This window comes from Pezoporus flaviventris, unplaced genomic scaffold (assembly GCF_033815535.1).
Source record: "Pezoporus flaviventris isolate CSIRO_AGI_PZ_B2104156 unplaced genomic scaffold, CSIRO_AGI_Pfla_v1 ptg000036l, whole genome shotgun sequence".
In the NCBI taxonomy this organism is placed as follows: domain Eukaryota; kingdom Metazoa; phylum Chordata; class Aves; order Psittaciformes; family Psittacidae; genus Pezoporus; species Pezoporus flaviventris.
Genome location: NW_026892584.1, coordinates 41,103,489 through 41,124,842, shown reverse-complemented (window position 1 = coordinate 41,124,842; position 21,354 = coordinate 41,103,489). Strand labels below are relative to the sequence as shown.

The 21,354-nt window shown below is 40.7% G+C and overlaps 1 protein-coding gene across 3 annotated transcripts; it reads left to right on the top strand.

Annotated features, from left to right (window-relative positions):
* The first annotated feature begins 120 nt into the window (after positions 1-120).
* XRCC3 (X-ray repair cross complementing 3) lies at positions 121-18,642 on the top strand. 3 transcript variants are annotated; one of them, XM_061464129.1, is made up of 9 exons: positions 121-207; positions 424-527; positions 1,300-1,397; positions 1,747-1,884; positions 2,790-3,002; positions 13,099-13,253; positions 15,346-15,558; positions 16,903-16,949; positions 18,280-18,642. In XM_061464129.1, exons 3-9 carry the CDS (start codon positions 1,343-1,345, stop codon positions 18,500-18,502), a joined length of 1,044 nt encoding a protein of 347 aa, XP_061320113.1. In that variant the 5' UTR covers positions 121-207; positions 424-527; positions 1,300-1,342; the 3' UTR covers positions 18,503-18,642. The 3 variants fall into 3 exon arrangements, with proteins under 3 accessions (XP_061320113.1, XP_061320114.1, XP_061320112.1); XM_061464130.1 differs by lacking the exon at positions 424-527 and having other exon boundaries at positions 189-207; XM_061464128.1 differs by lacking the exons at positions 121-207; positions 424-527 and having other exon boundaries at positions 893-1,397.
* Positions 18,643-21,354: the final 2,712 nt, after the last annotated feature.

Sequence of the window (21,354 nt, the reverse complement as noted above, 5' to 3'; positions counted from 1 at the left end):
TGTTCCGTGTCGGGGGAAGCGTGATAGCCAATCAGCGATAGCGACAGCCGCTCAGAGCGTCCCGCCCGCTCCTTGAGCAGCGCCCTACCATTGGCTGTCTTGCCGGAGCTGTGGCTTTGGGGAGTTTTGATTGGCCTGTGTCTAGTGACGTCACAGGCACGCTGCTCGCCCATTGGCTACGGGTTGTTGCAGTGGCTCTGGCTGTGAGTTCGCAAGGGGGTTAGAAGGTGTCTGTCAGGGCAGGGCTGGGCGGTTGGTGCTGCGCTGCCTGCCCGCCCGCCGCGGCCCTCACTGCACTCCCCTCTGTCCCGTTCGCCTTTCCCCGTGTCTGGGCTGTGGCAGATCCGAGCGGCCTCCTCCGCGCCTCGTCCGTGGGAGCCGCCTGACTTCTCCGCGACTTGTTTCTGCTGATTTCTCTTTTAGGGCCTCAAACGGTGGCCGCCCTGGCGCGGCTTCGTGTGCCCAGGGTGTGCAAAATGGTTTGGAACCCATCCTGTCAGAGGTCACCGTAATCATGATTGACATCAGTAAGTTTTGACTTCTAGCTCTTGTCAGAATGCTGCTTTACAGAGGTGTTGCTTAAAAAGAACTCTTTCTTTTCCTGTATTTGTTCTGCCGTCAGGATCCACGGCAACCTCTCCTCCATGTTAAAAAAGGGATTGTTCATTAAGTCGTATATTCTTACCTAACTCCCTTGGGTCTGCCGCAAGCCTTCATGGCAATGATCTGAATAATAGCAGCAAACCTCTTCCAGGCAACTCTAGTGCTAAACTACTGTGTTTCAGATCAAAGTATTAAAAAGTGTTTAATGTTGTTTCAAGAAACAAACTGATTTTAATGTTCTAATGCTAAATTTGCTATTCATTAATAAATATATGTTTGATATACAAACCAATGTATGAATAGTCCTGGATCATCGTAAATTGCACATGCATAAGATTTATTTTCTATTTGAAAATTAAAAACTGATGTAAAAAGTGGTTGGATAGAAATGATTGTCCAAAGTATTTGTGAGCTTTGTTCAATCCAGAGCAAAAGCACTATGCAGAATTACAAGCCATTGTAAGCCATTACAAGTGACTAGTAGCTCTTAACAGCAGTATTACTGGTTGAACTCTTTAACAGGGTATATATGTCAACAGCTGTCTGAGAAGACTTCTGCCAATGTGCTGAATAATTATTTTTCTAAACTAACTGATAAATGTATCATCAAAAAGTAAGAATGTATCCTAGAGACTTTTGAATGATGCTTACTTTTCTTGTTGCATGTATATCTGATAAAAGCCACTTTAATTACAGATGATTGCCTGATGCACTGTTCATCCAGGTGCTATATCAGAAAATGGATTGGGACCAGTTTGACTTGAACCCTAAAGTAATTGCTGCCCTTAAGAAAGGTAACTTACTTTGCCAGTGTCTCACTAATAGATCTGTCAGCAAAGTGTCTTTCTTCTGTGGGTATAAGTATATAGATGTACATTAGCATTTTAGAACTGTAATTGTTTCATAAGCAAGTTTTTTGAGTAACTTGAAATGATGGCTTTTGCCCGTGCTCCAATAATCATTTTCCAAACAATTTTATAGCATGTGTTGGTGCATTCAAAGTAAGTGTTGCCTGCCCAGCTTACAAGAATGCAGGGTAGACAAACTTAAGTAAATGAGTAGTAGGAAGTGGGAAGACTCTTACTTTTGTGCATAAAACTGTAATCTACCCCAAAGTATTTATAAAAATTCTTCTGATTTCAGCTGACATAAAATCAATAAAGGAGATTTTAAATCTTTCTGGAGCAGACTTGCAACGATTGATGAAACTGTCCAGTGCAGATATACAGTGCTTATTGAAAACGGTCTCTCACATGCTAAGGAGAAACAGTATGCTTACAGGTAGTACAGTCAATACAAAACCCCCTGTTCTATTTAAGTCTTAAAATACCTCTCACTGAGAGAAAATACGGTTTTGGCTCCTCATTGACTCAGTAATGCAAGTCTGAAAATGAAAATGCTGTGGTGAATTACTTAACTATGCAAAGGACAGCTCCTCTTAGAGACCTTAAAGGTACATAGAAGTGGGTGGGTGTCATTCTTCAAGATCAAGCCTGCTTGAAACAGGACAAAATAATTCTCCAGTCTGAAAAACTTGATTAAAGGAACAAAACATTTAATTTTTCTTTCTCACTCTCTCTCCCCCTCTTGCAATTTTTCTTTTGGACTAAGACTTGTTGAAAAACTTACATTTTAAAAAACTACATAAACTGATTTGATATAAACATCTCATTCTAAAATAAGCAGGACCTAGTAGCTCCTCCTGTACAAATGCGTCATAGCAGCTCTGTATTAAAATGTATTTTTTGATGTGCATATGTCTTCAGGCTTTGGCCAGGTGCCTGCTGCTACACTGTTTCATAGTCTGCTATAGCTTTCCATTTAGCGTAATTGTGCTTGAACCTTGCTGGCAGTATTTTCTGAGGCTATAGCTTCCCACAGAGCCTCTTTGGAGGCAGAGAAAGGAAAAAAGCTTTGAGAGGCGGAAAGGGCTCAGTGTAAACTCTCAGTTTTTGAGCAGGCATTTGGTTAGTAGGGCCTATGCGGAAAGGGAGGTGGAAAGAAGAGGCTGACTCAGAAAAATTCTCATCAACAAAGCAAGCATCTCTTACAGGCATACATCTGGTATACAGCTTCTATTTTGTATCATTGCATGTTGGAAAGGTACCGAATGAAACTCCTCTTTTTTTTTTTTTTTGTCCCTTTTTAATATTAAAAAAAAACCAACAAAACCTCAAACCCTGCAGCACTTCAGCTCTACCAAGATAAAGATCATCACACCTCTCAGCACCAGAAGCTGAGCCTTGGATGTTCAGTACTAGATAACTTGTTAAAAGGTGGCATTCCCTTAGTGGGAATCACAGAAGTTGCCGGGGAAAGTTCTGCTGGGAAGACTCAGATTAGCTTACAGCTGTGCCTTTGTGTGCAGTATCCTTACAAGTATGGTGGATTAGAGTCTGGTAAGTACCGAAATGTAAGTACTGATTAATTTGGCGTTTTGAGGAAATACTGTCTTTAAGAACATCATAGAATCGTAGAATGGTTTGGGTTGAAAAGGAACTTAAGATCACCTAGTTCCAACCCCCTGCCATAGGCAGGGACACCTTCCAGTACACCAGGTTACTCAAAGCCCCATCCACCCTGGCCTTGAACACTGCCAGGGATGAGGCATCCACAGCTTCTCTGGGCAACCTGTGCCAGGGTCTCACCACCCTCACAAGGAAGAATTTTTATTTAATGTCTAATCTCCCCTGTCAGCTTAAAGCCATCAGTGCACTGAAGTAGATGCATATAATTCAGTGATGTCTTACCCTTACAGCTTTAGTAGTAAGCTAGTTAGTTATTAATTGTCATAGAAAGAAAAGTATGCTCTGTACATTCCCAGCATCACAGCATAACTTAATACAAAATTACTATTGGCTGTTATTTGCCTGCCTGCTGCTGTGGTTAAACTAGAATATATGAAAAGCATTGCTGTTGTAAGTAGTTACTGACTCCTCAGGTATCAACCACAGCAAAACAGCTTGTCTGATGATTTTCCACAGACGCCTCTGGTATGTGTTATACCCAAGTTGGGGATTTTGAATTTCAAAGAGTATTTAGTTTGATAACTATAATTACAGGGATTTACAGAGTAAAACTGATGGAAATATAATTGAGGACAGTTAATGTTGTTTTGTGTGGCTTTGCCAAAGTATACAGGTTTGTTCTTTGAGTATCAGTTTTTGACTGTCTGTCACATTAATCTAACTCCTAGTATTTACTGGGTGTTTTCTAGTGTTCTGTGCTGTGTTAGAAAGGAAGGAAACTTCTGTCACTTCTAAGAATTTGGTGTCCTGGTAATTTGCCTTAGGTGCGTTTTGGCTGTGATCTTGTTCTTCCTTCTATGCAGCACTGGCTTTATTTTGGCAGCTCAGTTGTTTGTTGTGGGGATACTTAATTATTTCTAGTACTATATCCACCCATATGGAAAAGTCATGGAATGTCCAAATGAAAATCTTGCTTAAAGGGCTGTAATTAGCCTGTGGCTTACGTTACTTTGTTTCAATTTACGTCATTAGTCAGAGCAGAAGCATATCTTTGGTTTGATTCCTTGGCGTGTTGCTGGTAACTGCTGCAAATAGTTTGAATGTATATACATTTGATTTGTGCCTCAACACTGGTACTGATTTATGTTGAAACAAACCAGAACAGAGCACAGACGATGCCCAACAACCTTATGACACTCTTGTCTCTTGTGCCAGACCTTGTAGGGCTACAAAATGGCAAGTCTTTTCATTAACTGTGTTTGAAGATGGTTTTTCTTTCTTACGCATCTTGTACTTGGTGCTAATAGGATGGCTTTGTTCTGTGTGTGTCCCACATCTACCCAATCCTAAGTGTCTCATGGAAAATAGGCCTGGCCATCATATCAGTGCTTCTGTGAGAGAACCAGAGTGTTTTGGAAGGGCTGAGAGGACAGAATGTTTGAGGATCATGAAGGTGTAGAAGATGGAAATACCCTGCTGCTGGAGTTGGACAGCTAAGGGAGTGGTAGAATCCTAATTCTTACAATTCTTTACTCTCAGACTGATATCTTAGAATCATAGAACAGTTAGGGTCGGAAAGGACCTTAAGATCATCTAGTTCCAAACCCCCTACCATGGGTAGGGTCACCTCACACTAAACCATATCACACTAAACCATCTCACCCAAGGCTCCGTCCAGCCTGGCCTTGAACACCACCAAGGATGGAGCATTCACAACCTCCCTGGGCAACCCATTCCAGTGCCTCATCACCCTTACAGTAAAGAATTTCTTCCTTATATCCAATCTAAACTTCCCCTGTTAAAGTTTTAACCCATTACTCCTTCTCCTATCACTACACTCCCTAATGAATAGTCCATCCGCAGCATCCCTGTAGCACCCCCCTTCAGATACTGGAAGGCTGCTATGAGGTCTCCACGCAGCCTTCTCTTCTCCAGGCTGAACAGCCCCAACTTTCTCAGCCTGTCTTCATATTGGAGGTGCTCCAGTTCCCTGATCATCCTCGTGGCCCTTCTCTGGACTTGTTCCAACAGTTCCATGTCCTTTTTATGTTGAGGACACCAGAACTGCACACAATACTCCAGGTGAGGTCTCACGAGAGCAGAGTAAAGGGGCAGGATCACCTCCTTCAACCTGCTGGTCACTTTCCTTTTGATGCAACCCAGGATGCAGTTGGCTTTCTGGGCTGTGAGTGCACACTGCTGGCTCATGTTCATTTTTTCATCGACCAACACCCCCAAGTCCTTCTCCGCAGGGCTGCTCTGAATCTCTTCTCTGCCCAACCTGTAGCTGTGCCTGGGATTGCTCCCACCCAGGTGTAGGACCTTGCACTTGGCATGGTTAAACTTCATGAGGTTGGCATCAGCCCACCTCACAAGCGTGTCAAGGTCCCTCTGGATGGCATTCCTTCCCTCCAGGGTATCAGCCCAGCCACACAGCTTGGTGTCATCGGCAAACTTGCTGAGGGCGCAACCAATCCCACTGTCCATGTCAGTGACAAAGATGTTGAACAAGACTGGTCCCAATACCGATCCCTGAGGGACACCACTTGTTACTGGTCTCCAGCCGGGCACTGAGCCATTGACCACAACTCTTTGTGTGCAGCCATCCAGCCAGTTCTTTATCCACCGAGTGGTCCATCCATCAAATTGATGTCGCTCCAGTTTAGAGACAAGGATGTCATGTGGGACAGTGTCAAATGCTTTGCACAAGTCCAGGTAGATGACATCAACTGCTCTACCCCTGTCCATCAGTTCTGTAGTCCCATCATAGAAGGCCACCAAATTGGTCAGGCAGGATTTCCCTTTACTGAAGCCATGCTGGCTGTCACCAAGCACCTTGTTGTTTTTCATGTGCTTTAGCATGCCTTCCAGGAGAATCTGCTTCAAGATTTTGCCAGGCACAGAGGTGAGACTGACTGCTCTGTAATTCCCTGGGTCATCCATTTTCCCCTTCTTGAAAACTGGGTTTATATTTCCCTTTTTCCAGTCATCAGGAACTTCACCTGACTGCCATGATTTTTCAAATATGATGGCCAATGGGTTAGCAACTTCATTCACCAGCTCCTTCAGGACCCATGGATGGATTTCATCAGGACCCATGGACTTGTGCATGTTCGTATTTTTAAGATGGTCTCAAACCAGATCCTCTCCTACAGTGGTCCCAAGGTCTTCATTCTCACAGTCCCTGCGTCTGCCTTCCAAGACTTGTGTTGTGTGGTCAGAGCCTTTGCCAGTGAAGACCGAGGCAAAGAAGTCATTCAGAACCTCAGCCTTCTCCAAATCCAGGGTAGCCAGTTCTCCTGAAAGCTTCCAGAGGGGGCCTACGTTGTCTCTAGTTTGTCTTTTATTTGCAATGTACCTGTAGAATCCCTTCCTGTTATCTTTCACGTCCCTAGCCAAGTTTAATTCTAACTGGGCCTTAGCTTTCCTAACTTGGTCCCTAGCTTCCCAGACAACATCCCTGTATTCTTCCCAGGCTGCCTGTCCTTGCTTCCACCTTTTATAAGCCTCTTTTTCCCTTAGAATTCTCCTCAGCATCTCCTTATCCATCCAAGGAGGTCTCCTGGCCCTCCTGCTGCACTTCCTTCTAGCTGGGATGCAACACTCCTGAGCTTGGAGCAGGTGATCCTTCAACCAACAGTTTTGGGACCCCCTGCCCTCTAGGGCTGTATCCCATGGAACCTTACCAAGCAGGTTCCTGAAGAGGCCAATATCTGCTCTCTTGAAGTCCAGGGCAGTGAGCTTGCTGCACGCTCTTCTCACTGTCTTGAGGATCTTTAACTTGACCATCTCATGATCTCTGCATCCAAGGCTGCCCTGGAGCGTCACATTTCCAACGAGCCCTTCCCTGTTGGTGAGCATGAGGTCAAGCATGGCACCTCTCCTTGTCAGCTCCTCTATTACTTGCAGAAGGAAGTTGTCTTCCACACAATCAAGGAACCTCCTGGATTGCTTGTGCTGGGATGTATCATCCCTCCAACAGATGCCAGGGTGGTTGAAGTCCCCCATCAGAACAAGGGCCTGTGAGCGTGAGGCTTTTCCTATCTGTCTGTAGAGTGCTTCATCCAGAGTCCTCTTGACCAGATCCCTGTCTGTAACAGATCCCCACAGTAATGTCTCCCATAGCTGTATTCCCTTTAACCCTGACCCACAAACTCTCTGTTAACTGCTCACCTGTCCCCAGACAGAGTTCCATACTCTCCAGCCTATCCCTAACATAAAGGGCAACTCCCCCTCCCCGCCTGCCAGGCCTGTCTTTTCTAAAGAGCCTGTAACCTTCCATTTCAACACTCCAGCTATAGGAGCCATCCCACCATGTTTCTGTGATGACTATTATATCATACCCCCGTAGACGTGCACACATCTCTAATTCCTCTTGTTTGTTTCCCATGCTATGGGCGTTTGTATAGAGGCATCTGAGCTGAGCTCCAAATGAAGCTGGCTCATTGGCTGGAGTGGCTGGAATATCTCTACATTGCTCTGAGCATTTATTATAGGTACTGGCAACTGACTGGGTGTGTTGGGATGGAATGATGCCCCCCTCCCCCAGCACATCCAGTTAAAGCTTTCTTGACCAGTCTGGCAAGCCTCCTACCAAAACTCTGTGCCCTGCAGCTCCACCAGCCTCCAGTAGACCTGGCCTACAAACTTGGGTCCCATGTTCAAGACACCCAAACCCCTGACTATGGCACCACCCCTTTAACCATTTCTTAACCTGGCCAATCCTCCCAGCCTTTTTAAGGTCCTTCCCTGTATCCTGGAGAATTGACGAAAAGACAATCTGAGCTCCAGAGCCCCTAACCACCTCCCCCAGGGCTCTATAGTCCTTCTTCATGTTCCCAGGCTATTGCTGTCTATATCCGTAGCACCCACATGGACCACTGGAAGTGGGTAAGACAGTGGGACTCACTAGACCAGGCAGCCTCTCTGCAACATCCCTGATCCAAGCCCCTGGCAGGCAACACGTCTCCCTTGAGACTGGGTCAGGCCAACAGATGAGTGCCTCTGTCCCTTTCAAAGTAGAGTCCCCTGCCACTATGATCCGCAGCTGTTTTCCTGGCAGCACCAGTAGAGATCTTCTTTAGCAGTGCATCAGCCGGTTGTTCATGTTTCCTCATCAGCCCCCTGCAGGACAGCAAAGCGGTTCTGGGTGGGGACAACAGATTTAGGAGGAAGCCCCTGGCTTTTAATTGTCCTCTTCCTCCTTTTTTTTGTTTTTGTTTTTTTTTTGTTACTGTTTCCCAGCTTCCTGAGTTAGCGGCCTCCTTTCCTCTGTGAGCTACAATGGACGCTTGAGGCCCCTTCACATTTTGGGCCTGGAGCAAGGAGTGCTGCTTTCTCTCAGCTTCCCATATGTTATAAGACATACAGTCATATCAGCAGATACTGTTTACATAGCACACAGAAAATGAAACTTGGTTTTGCTTCAGTCTGTAAATAAGGGTTTGTGTTGAGTCTCTCATGAGAAACACAGGAACTAAAAACATTAAGTATGAGAAGTTTTATTCTTTAGAAAGCTTGAGAACAACAACAATGCTTAGTCACTATCACAGAAGTCTGACACTACCAATAAGAGATTAATCTTGGTGCTACAACTTTGCTACAGATATAAAATTATGCTGGGTTTTTTTTGGAGGGGGCTGTTTGTGTTCTTTTGCTGTTGGTTTTCATTGTGTTTGGGGTTGTTTTAGTGCTAGAAACTTCCCTTCTCTTAGGTGGTGATGTTGAAATACATTTCTTTAGACAGTATAGATTTATTGTGTATTTCCTTCATTTGATTTAGTGCTAATCTTGCTTACAATTCTGAAGTGCTACGATGCTGGCAGCAAACAGAAATTAGGACATGCTTTGCCTCCAGGTTCTCTTTCTGCCATTCTAAGAATGTCAGTTATGGTCAATTGCATGCTGGCTGAATTTATTTTATATTCATAAGTAATGTATGAATATAACATGACAAATTCAGATCAATATTAGAGTTCTGAATTAGAAAAAGTCTGCTACTGATTTTTTGTAACAGGCTGGTTTGGTGCATGACAAATCAGGTTCACAGGACTCAAAATTTGTCCCTTGAGGGAGGGTTTTTTTTGGTGTGTTTTTTTTGTTTTGCTTTAGGGTGGTTTTTGGTCAACAACCAGGGTAGCACTTCCATCACTGTAACTGAAAGTAGAGCCCTGGGATTTGATGCAATTGCTTCAAAACAAGTTTTTGTGAGGAATAATGTTTATAGAATTACTGAGGACAACTGGCTTATTAAGAGCTTCTCTCAGCTTCTTTCTCAAAAGTTGTAACAACCCTGACTCTTGACTCATTAGTGTTGACAACTTCTTAATAAACTGTAAATAGCACAATGTCATAGGCTTTTCTGTTTGCCTTGTACTACTGTCCTCTTGGTATTAAGGTTATGGCAATTCATTCATCTTTAAAGATACATGAATATTCAGTGCTTTTGCCTCATAATTAGGCATCAGCCTTTAATACTGAGTTTTGGTATTTGTCAATCTTTTCTAGCCATTGTAACTTTGCTATGAAGTACCTACATTTTTAATGCATAGGTGTGTTAATCAAACATTAAATTGTGGATCAAGCTGAAGTTTGTGCTTCAAATAAAAACTGAGAAGGCTTGATGAAGGTTCAGTAGGAGAGAGCGCTATTCTTATTGTACTGTGCAACTCAAATTTTCAGCTGAGGCAAAGCTCACCTGATATATTTTATGTCGTTTAACTTTTAAAAGTTCAAGATGCAGATGACATACTCGTTTCGTGGAATGGGCAGCACTTCAAGAAAAAACAGGTTGTCCTTGTGTCCATCACAAATTGAACAGTTATGTATTCAGAGTACAATATCTGCTGTAGTGGATTTACCTGATGTCAAAGAAACGCTACAGAAGAATGCAAGGTTGGCAGGTGTGAATGCTGGTATTTACAAAACTAAACCGAGGCAGAGAATACTCTGTGAAGTAGAACTGTTCTTAAGAAGGTATTCTTGATTATTTTTCTTTATTATTAACAAGTATTTCACTAAAAACAGTTAACCTGACTAAATGAGCTCACTTGAACTTCAGAATTGCTGTCATGGTTTTACAAAGAGGTCAGTGTGTATCTATTGATCAGGATTTTTAAATATAGGCTGCTGGACCAGTGGAGCAGAGAGGACCAGTTTTTTGCTTCTCCAGCAGTTCTTTTTTTCCTTATAGGTATTACCGCTTTAGGGTTATCTTGTTAGCCTCGAATTTCTTGTTCATCAGATATAAACATGAAACCTGGCCACAGCTGCATATACGTTTGTAACACAGTAAGATTGCTTGATTGTTTTGTACTCTTCTGCTTTTTGCCTTAATGTTTGTTCTTACCACTGTTCTTATTACTGTACTGAAATTATCTGCAACAAAGATCTTAAGGAGAATTTTATGTTTCTTTTTGACTAGATAAATTAATTTTGGGAAAAATTCTCTGTTTTGAAATGCTTGAATGTTGCAATAACTCTGGATTGAAATACAGTTACTCAATCAGTGAAGTACCTATCTATGTAGAAACACAAATCTGGTTTAAAAAAACACCATGAAGTCTCAAGTAGTAGACATTCTGTGCTTTCTAGGTAAACCGAGGAGAGGACAAGGGACATACCACTTAGAAGCAGGTCTGATTTTTAAAAAGCAGATGATTTCTCTGTAAGCCACTATTCACGGTAAAGAAGTCCCTGTCTTTCAGAAATAGGCAATACTGTGCAAAAGGCAGTCAGCTGTGAGTAAGAATGGTGGTTGAGAAATCCATTTACTTAGGAATTATCTCAACACAAGTTAGCACAGCTTTTGTTAGTATGAAATTCAGAAGCAACGTGGCCTTAAGGAAGCTGCATATCTTGGTGGGTTTTCTTTGTTTCTTTGTTTACTTGGTTTTTAATTTGCACCGTTGTGATTTTCAGCTTTGTGGTGTGTTTCAAGACATAATTGCTGCTCTGAGTGAGGTTGGTATGGGATATACCTTGTGATTAGACATTTTTCTTGACTTAGTAGCTTTTTAGAAATTGTGAAACTGAAACCTGATTGGGAAGCAGTAGTAAAGTCCTTAGTAAAGATGCTCATCTGCCTATTTGCCTCATCTGCCATCAGCTGTCACTGTCAAGTTGGAAAGGAATAGGAAAATTAGTTCCAATTAGGAGCAATTAACCTAGGGAAATAGTGAAGAAAATTAAGGTTCACATAATTAATTGTTTACTAATTAGATACTTAAAAAGCCTTTAGCAGTTAAGTGATATAATTAATAGGTTACTGTGTTCTCCTTGCCTGAGCTTCATCCAAGTTCAGGCACTATTTAAGAAGCTGCTGATTGTCACTGTAAACTTAATGGAGTCAAGTAACTGTGGGCTCATTTATTCATTTATTTATTTAAAATTTTCCTTTAGTGATAGAACCTTGTACCTGCACTCATTTGTGTCTACAGGTATTGCGAATTACTTCAGTTGTAATTACTGAAGACAGCATTTATTCCGTCCACTCAAGTGCTAGGAAAAAAAGTGGGCAAAATACAGAATGTATTCGTGGTTCAACTTCTTAAGTTTTTTGTATGTTGTAGTTTAGGAATCATGATGAGATCATGATGGCTCTGACTGCTAATGCTTTATTGTAGTCCTTATTCACTGTCAAATGTTACAAACTGCTAACACCCCTCATGGACATGAGTATATACACAATGAAACTGGGCAGTTAAGAATGGGGGCTGAATTTGAGTGATAAGTGCTATTAGCTGCCAGGGCCAAAGAAAGTAAAAACGAGCTGAAGTATAACTTGAAACTGTTATTAGGTAGAATGAAAACAGAAATTGTGGAAATATTTCAGGACCTCCTATGGAAGGCATGGATGATGATGAAGCATTTTTCCATGTGACAATAATTTAGGAAGTTATTTAAATCTCAGCTGTCAAAATTATTAGCCTCATCTTTGTCTTATATTCTCAGAATTCAATACCCTGTGTTATACAGGTGTCCATCAGCAAAAAATATTTTTATAGATAAAGTAACTTTTGATTTTCACTTGATCCCATCCTGAGATCTCTCAGTTCCTGCTGTTGGATACAGTTTTCGTAATTTTTTCAGTGGAACATATAGAGGATTTGGAAGTTGCTTCTGGAAATGGGACTTTCCACCATTGGGGTGGAAATGTTCAGGATATCACAGGTTGCCAAGCACATCAGCTGCTAAACTGTGTTAGCAGCGTCAGTCACTTCAGTGAGTGGACTTAATCCTTAAATGTAACCCTTCAAGTATTAGCTGATAATTCCAGGTAGTTCTGCAATAACAGTAACAATTTTTTTTTTTAATAAATATTGCATGTGTTTGATTTCCCCAGCGTCTTTGATGCATGTGGTTAATTTTCTCTGCAATAACACATACTTGTTAACCAGAAACCACAGTAGAAATACACAGCTATCAGTCACAGTAATGGGATTGAAGTATAATACTTCTTGTCTAATCTACCATTTTCAGGAAGAGTTAATTGGACTGAGATTGGATGAGTGATCCTCTTTAAACAGACCCATTGTAGCAATAAGTACCCCTCCACTTGTAAATTTAAAACAAGAATCTTAAAAACAGTGAGTGAAAGTGATCAAAATACTGTTTGCGCTGTGTTGGCATTTTCTGCACAGTATAGTGCTGTGCTTTATATTTCTGACCAGAACAGACAAACTCTGAGGTGTTGCTCGTTTGTGGATTGGATAAATTATGATACCTGTAATAACCCGATAGAGATGGTTGAGGTGTTCCACCGATGTGCAAGATGAGTGTCACCTAGTGGAGAGTACAAAAAACCCAATTGTATCAGCAGGCACCAAAAAAAGGAACTGGCAACTATGGGAAAGTCATAGCAGTGGGTTTTTTGTTGTTCATAATTGATTCAATATGGCTACAAAAAACAGTAACATGAATTTCCAGGTACACATCATTGGGTGCAGAATGTATTATTTTTGTGCTGTTAAGCAAAGGGCGTGTAAGAGCCCTGTTGTAATAACAGAGGTGCTTTCCTTGACTATAGGAGCTGTCTACATTTGTACAGAAGATGTATTCCCAAGTAAACGTTTGCAACAACTCATAGATCAACAACATAAGCTGCGAGCAGATGTTCCAGCTGAAGTCATACAGAAGATCAAATTTGGAAACAGTATTTTTGTTGAACATGCAGCAGACCTAGTAAGTAGTAACACAAATTAAGAATGTACAATTATTACACTATAATCCAGTAACCTCAGGGTGATTTTCTTCAAGTAGGAGACCTTACAAAAGGTTGAGTGATCTAAGATGTGTAGTGAATACTATTTAATCTCTCCCATTTGTTGTTAAAGAACTATTACAGTATTTTTTATGAAGTATATTAAAATGCAAATATTTTAAAAGAATAAATAATATAGTGAATTTTTATAAGTCATTATGTTTATTAAAACCTCTTGCCCATTTACCTGTAAGATGCCATAGTAGAACTGGAGGGGAAAATATACAACCTGAGTACTGTATTTTTGCCTTGTAAAAGCCCTTTGTTGTGCTTTTCTTAGGCAGCTGTTAATAATGCTCTTTATTGATAGAGCTCCTGAAGTTCTGTTTTCTCTAAGGCTTGCAAGTAGCATTTCTGAAATCATTCCAATTGTTGGTTTTTTTGAATTGTAGTTTGCAAGTGTAAGAAGATCCTGTACATCAGTAAGCTTAGTCCATTCAGCAGCTAAGCTACCTTCTCCGTGTCCCTTTCACTGGAAGTCTTAAACTTCTAATTGTAGTATCTGGAAGCTACAGAGTATGTTATTGTATAAATGAGAGAACTGCCCTATACTAGTATGTACATCTCTCTAAGATACCTTTAAAAGTAAACCATTACACTCACTGGTAAGTCCAGTAACTGCACAGTAGATGGTTACAATTCATATATTGTTATATATAGATTCAGGTTTTGTGTGTGTATCCATATACATAGGCAGATGACAGCAGCTGAAGTAGAAACCCAAGTCACAATTACAGTCTGCATTTTCTTTCATGCCAAAGTTGTTTTTACTTGCTTCATGCTAAGAATCCAGTTGTTTGTGTATTCACTTGAAAAGAATGAGTCTTGTACAAACAGAAGGACCACTTACAACACAGAAGTGTTTGAAGTGCTGCATAGTTTCCTGTAGATATATCAGTAAGTGAAACAAAAGAAACAACAACAAAAAAATCCCTTTTCCAGAATGGGAAGTAGCTGTGTATTCTTCAGAGCAACTCTTTCCCATCAGTTAAAAAAAAAGAAAAGCCTTTGATATTATAATATTATTTTGTAGAAAGCTGCTCATTCAGTAGAATAGAACTTACTGTAACTCAGACTGGAAAATTCCAATTCAACTCTAAAAGCTGTGGAATGCTGGAGGATATTTTACGTGATTTTGGCTGAATGTAAGTTCTTAGCTGTGAACCTCTCTTTGATGTAAAGAGTGGCACCAGTCAGAAGTGTGACCCTCACATTATTTTTTTTCTTGCCAATGCTGAAATTCCTGATGGCTAGAGGCAGAGATTATCACCGTGAGGTTGTTATTCTTTCCACTCAGCTGCTGTAGGCCACATTGTTAAAGACAAGCACCAGGCTACAATGACCTTATTATATAATAGATGCTGAGCTCTACAAAATATTTGTTAGTTAAGGGTCCCGCAACTGAAATGTTTGGTGGCTTCAAAATATTAAATTAGTAAAACTCATAATAGGGAGGGAGGATGTAAGTTGCAGTGTTCATTGATCAAGCCTCTTGATCAATATGGATTTGATGTAGTAACTGTGTATTTTACTGTTAATGTATTTTTAATGGAACAGTAATGTAGTCTATAACTTTGGTTTTAAATATTTAATATTAGTCTTGAGTCCTCAGTGTTTCAGTGAGAACCACTCTTGCAAAATAGAATGGCTTAGGACGGTAGTATTGCATTCTTGAGATTTGAAATGTTAGTAAACAGCTGCCTCAAGTCAGAGCTGCAGATAACTGTACACGCAGTTAATTTCATGGCAGGGGGGTTGGAACTAGATGATCTTAAGGTCCTTTCCAACCCTAACTGTTCTATGATTCTAAATGACCAGATCTCTTTATTCTTAAGGTAAAAGCAGAAGATGTTTGTGAAAAATGGTTACTGGTGAGGCTTAAAGCTCCACAAACTCACTTTATGATAGAAACTCCATCAGCTTCTGCTTCAGCAATGCTATCTGTAGTTACTACCTCAATTTTACAAACAGAGGTATTTGAACTGTTCTAATACTGACTGTATTTTGTGGTAGAATGCCTTTCACAACTGCATTACTAAAAGGATTTCCCTGCTGCTTACAAGAGGCATGGTGCGGTTGGTGGTCATCGATTCTATAGCTGCCTTATTTCGGTGCGAATTTGGAGCTTCAGATTCTGTTACGAAGGCTCGGTATTTGCAGACATTTGGAGCACAGCTTCACAGTTTAAGCACTAGATTCAGGACTCCAATAATGTGTATTAATCAGGTACGACATGAAAACTGCTGCTTAGTTTAGAGGGATCATTTAATAAATGGTTGAGAAGGAAGAAATCTGTGTATGCAGATTTCTTGGTGTTATATTTAACATTGCCAACTGAGTATTATTGACTGATGGAAACTAAAGCTTGATTAAACTGGTGTACTGTTTACTGATTAAACTAGTAACTGTTAACTTCTCAAAGAGTATAATTTAAGGTTTTTTAGACTGTTAATGACTTCAAAGGCTGACCATTAAAGCTAATGAAAATAGATACGTATAGCAACTGCGCCAAGAATCTAACTAAAATAAGAGGAGTTCTTAACACTAACTTCAAATGCCATTGCCAGCAGGATTGCTTTGGGAACAGTTATTATTTCACATACACGGGAGGCAGTGAAACACCAAGGACCGTGCTGCATTTTTGTGAAGCTCAGCACTTCTGTGTAACTGCTGAGACTAGTAAAACATTAGAATGCATTCAATCAAAAACCCCACAATAGTACTAGTCAAGAGTAATAGTCTTTTGAGAATACTAGACAAGATGCTACATCTGTCCTGTAGAAGTCACATGCCACTGCTCTTAGCCTAATCACAAATCGAAGGAGCATGCGCATGCTGGAGATAAAGCATTGACACTTGGAATGTGGCCTCAGAAAGGGATAAGTAGATGTGCAGGCAATCCACTGCTAGGACACTCCCTTTCCAGTGGGCCCCTCCATTCAGTGAGTAAGTACTCAGTCCTGAAGTTTCTTCCTCACAGCAGAGGAGAATGGGGTAGGAACAAAAGTTGAACTAAAGAAGTTACAAACAAGAAGAATTTTATATCAGGAAGAAGGATGTTCTAGAAACATCAAGTCAACTGTTACTCGTTTGATTTGTTTCTAGGAGTAGTTCTGGAATTACGGAACATGCAAGGTGTAAAACCTTGTATTTACTACCATAACTGGAGGGGAGTGTATTGGAATTCATACCTAGCAGTAATCAGAACAGCTTTCAGGCATGTATAGTGTTTTTCTTTTCAGTAAGAATCCCGTTAAGATTCAGTAAGGATTAAATTTCAGCCTCAAGTTAGGAGTAATGTTTTAACCGATTTTTTTAACAATATTAATATCTAGTATTAGTTAAATTCATATAACCTGTAGCTAGCTAAATAGTTGTAGTACTGTAAACTAAGATTATACCTCACAACTTCCTTTTAGTTTGCCTGGAAAGAATAAGGGTTTTCTAACTTGGCTTAACATGTGATCCAGTAACGGGTTTTCGTAGCTTCATTGCCTTCCCTGTCCTTCTGCTTGCTAAAAACCAATGCAGAACTGCAGGTCAACTTCAACCATCGTTTTTCTGTTTTAGGTGACTGATGCAGTGAGTGAGTCAGAAGCTGCTCAGTGCAGTTGTAGGTAAGTCATCTGCAACAGAAATGCAACAGTGTCATCCACAGCAGCATTTAACCACTGTATTTTTTATAACTCCAATATAATCTACCAGAGTGTGTTAAGAGTGGTATTCATTTACCCAGCATTGCTGCATTTGCTGGAGATTAGCAATAACTAATGTGCTGTAAAGTGGAAGAAACTGTCATATATGTTTATGTGGTAATCCCGAATCAGCAGCTAGAGGGAAGAAGTTAATGGGCATTGTACTTTTTTACGCAAGAATATTTTTGCTTCTCATCTCTGATAGCTTGTCTTTGAAAGCTGGGGATGGACTTTTTACAAGGGCATGTAGTGATAGGGGGAATGGCTTTTAACCTAGAAGGGAGTAGATTCAGATTAGGTATTAGGAAGAACTTGTTTACTGTGAGGGTGGTGAGTAACTGAAACAGGTTGCCCAGAGAAGCTGCGAATGCCCCATCCCTGGGAGTGTTCAAGGCCAGGCTGGATGGGGCTTTGAGCAACCTGGTCTAGTGGAAGGTGTCCCCCCATGGCAGGGGAATGGAACTAGATAACCTTGAAGGTCCCTTCCAACCCAAACCATTCTGTGATTCTGTGACTATAACTTAAAAAAATACAGCAACTAAACCTTACTGGTTGATTTTGTTGCTTAAGATAAAAAGCCTCTTTGACACAAAGGTATTAACAGGATTCAAACATACATATTTCTTGTTTGAAGCCTAACTGTAATCTAGAGTTACTAGATAGGTAGGTGCTAAATAAATGCGTTTCTGCGAGAACTTAATGTCCTCCAGATTCAGAAAGTGACACAGAACAAGAATAAGGTTCAGTTTCCTCCTCCCACCCCTGGTTATGTTGTAATTCCTTTACTGGAAGGATTGCATTCTTTGCAAGGAAAAAAAAAAAAAAAGTTGTTTTAAACTTCAGGTTGAAATGAATAGTTAAATATACCTGCAAATGGAATCCAAGGCCAACAGTTACATGGTTCAGATACTTACAGTTCAACCATTTTTGTATCACTGTTGTCCTATCACAAGAGGGGACACACCAGGACAGAGGCAGGTGTTCACAATGGCTGCAGCTGGAAGAATGACTGAATTATTCTGTATGGAATCACTTCTCTTCCCATTATTACCCTGATATAAAGAGAACCCAGCATGTAGATTTGTGGGGATAGCCCATTAATCTCCATGTTTTAAGACCTGTAAGTTTAAATACAGCAAATGACAGTAAATACAGAGACAGTAGGTCATTGCTTCCGGTGTAATTTTGTTACAAGTGTAAATAATTCATATTAAATTCATACATGCAGAAATCTCTAATGTTTTCTTTCTAGTGTAGCGGGTAACAGTGTCTCTCCAGCACTTGGAATAACCTGGGCAAATCAACTGCTAATGCGACTGATGGTCAGCCGAACACCACAGCCTGAGCAACCCCCTGGAGTAGTGTCACACCACACTGGAAGTGTGAGGACTTTACGAGTAGTTTTTGCTCCTCATCTCCCTCCCTCCTCTTGCTGCTACACAGTAAAAGTGGAAGGTGTAAAAGGAATAAAATAAATTATTTGCACTGTAAAGAACTCTGCTCCAAAACTACTTTGCTTCAGGAGGAATTACTGGTTAAATTAAATTCTTCCTAGATGAGAGAAATGGATGCTGAAATACAGAAACAGTTATGTGACTACATCAGGTGTTGTTAACATTGTGAAAGATCTCTTTATACCTGGATGTATGTTCACATTTTTCTTCTAAGTATTCTGAAGAGTAGAGCTTTGGGTGGACAGAGGCTGCAGAATGAAGTGTGATGTGTCAGTCCCCATGGTAGGGGAGACCCGATTTCTAATTTAGCTTTAATAGCATGCTAATCTAGTGACAGCATGTGCTGCAGTAGTGTACCTTCTCTGTGTGAAGACCCACAAGGACTCAAATTCAGCCAGTGACTATTTTCTGATGGTGTTTCTGGGCCTCATGTTGCCATTAAATACAGCCATTCTTCAATCTGTAGGGCCTCAGAAATAGCACAAAGCAGCTATCCTATTTTAAAACAACTTGTTAATATTAGGATTAAAAAAAAACCAAACATAGATAGTTGATTTTAACATCTTACTGTAAGAATTAGAATTGTTCTGCTTTTGTACTATATGGACATATCTAGCTTCACAGAACTTTGTCAGTTTTTTTAGAAATAGCTCTTTTCCTGCGTTCCGGTTCTCTCCCCTCATGGCAAAAGCCTCTTTGGCATCTTCCAGTTAAAAACAAACCACACAGCGCCATCCTCTTGTTCTGCTCTGCTGGCCCACCACTGAAGCTGCACCAGGCAGCTTCAGAGCAAGGGCTCTGTTCATGTTCCTCCAGATGCTCTACACTGTTCTGTGGTTCATTGGATCAGGGTAATATTCTTGATCAGCCCCTGGATCACTGCCCCTGTAGCTTCTGCCCCCGGCTTTGCTCAGCTGTGCTCCTGAAGGGCTGCTGTAGCAGGTTCCATCCATACCTGGAGTGATTGCTTTTCCTAAATTTGCATTTTTAGAGCTTTATGTGTTTTTCTTTTCATTTTTGCACTATCACAACTTTTTCTGTTACCTTCCAACTACAACTATGACATCTGCTTTCTCTAGTCACTGCTGAATTCTGTGTGACAATAAGCCAGATGAAGGTACTCACGTGCATTTTCCTGCACGAGTCTTCTGATGTCGCCTGTGTTGGTTCTTATTTAACTCTCCAGCTGGAGGCTTAAATCTGAGTTAGAGGCCATTTCCTGGCTCATCATCACACACAAACCCTGAGCCTCTAGAATACAAGCAACCCCCATGTTCATAGTCATGAGCTGCTTGCAGCAGCTTAGTGTTCACCTGCAGTTCCTACTCCTTTCTGCAGTTACAGCCAGAGTCAAAAAAACAGACCGTTGCTCACCTGACACTGGTATAGCATTTGGGGTACAAACCCTCTTTGAAGCCTTCTGTCAAAAGTGCTGAAACATGCTGCAGTCTTAATAAATGCAAGTTAAGAACCTTCCCTTTACACAGCTTTATTCATCTTTGGATTGCACAACGGAGAGTTGTTACTGTACAGGAAAAAATGAATATTTTTTTACAAAGAATTACATTCTAGAATGTATTCAGTTTGTCATCTTTATCCTGTAAGGCTGCATTTAAACATTTTTCTACACCTTGAAAAGAAATGTTAAGTGACATTTGAGAAATTTTAAGCAGTTTCAAGTTAACCTACAACTTGGTGATGTATAGAAAGAGGCCTTTTTCAGCAGAAAGCTCAGAGCTCTGGAAACATGACTTTGGAAAAGTAGAACCTAATTTGTGCTTGATAAAGAATGGACACAACTGACCTATCATCAGAACAAATGTAATAAAACACTCTGAACAACCTCAGTTGTTCAGCAACCTCAGGGGGGAAAAGGAGGAGTTTGTGTATCCCCAAGAAGGATACACAGACATTACAAATGGCTTTCTGATGGTGGTGGGGTTTTTTCTTAAACCAGGTCCTAGAAAACAGAAAATACCGTTCCCAACTGCACAGAACTCATCTGGCCTAATTCCACTGTCACCTACCACCCCTACTCCATGGTGCTTCTACTACATAATTTAAAACTAAATACACAATAACCTCCCCTGCTTGAGTGGGGACTCGCATATAAAGATATGGAGCCTCAGGATTGATCTGGTTTTAAAAACTACTTCACTATACTTGTCCTATGCTCTATACAATGTTTAGTCTCTCTCAACTGTGTGTCAGCACAACTGTTAGAGCAGCTTTGAATGTTAAATGAAGCTTCTAACTATGGCTCTCTCAGTATTTCTTATTTAAAAGATAAGATTTCTTACAACTAAAGAACAGTTTTGCAGCCTCACTATGAGATAAGATCAAAGATGCTGAGCATCTTTCTCAACAGCTCCTGGCTTCTGCCTTCTATCCAATAGTGGCACCATACTTTGCTCTTGCTTTGTTGTTTTTGGCTTTTTTTTTTTTAAACAAGCTACTGACCTTGGCTACTGAGTGCACTGAGACTAGTGCAAGTGCATCGGAGTGAGGCAATAATCAAATGCAGATGTTCAAATTTCCCTCAATTCTAAACTATTTACAGTTCCAGTGTTTATACTGATACTTCTGTAAGTTTGTGACAATGTAAAGAGACTACAAGGAAACTGTAAACTCCACAGCATCACATCTCTTTAACATTTATTCTCCCAGTACAGGCCAACATGACCAACAATGCAATTCTCTTAGCAGCTTTCAGACAAAATACATGACATGCAGAACAAAAAGTGAAGTAACTTGAACTCATCAGGTTTTGTAAACACACTTTCATCACAGTACTGCATGCCCCTTTTACTGTTTATGTACAACAGAATCACACCATTTTCAAAATTACTAGACTCAATGGTACAATTTAAGCA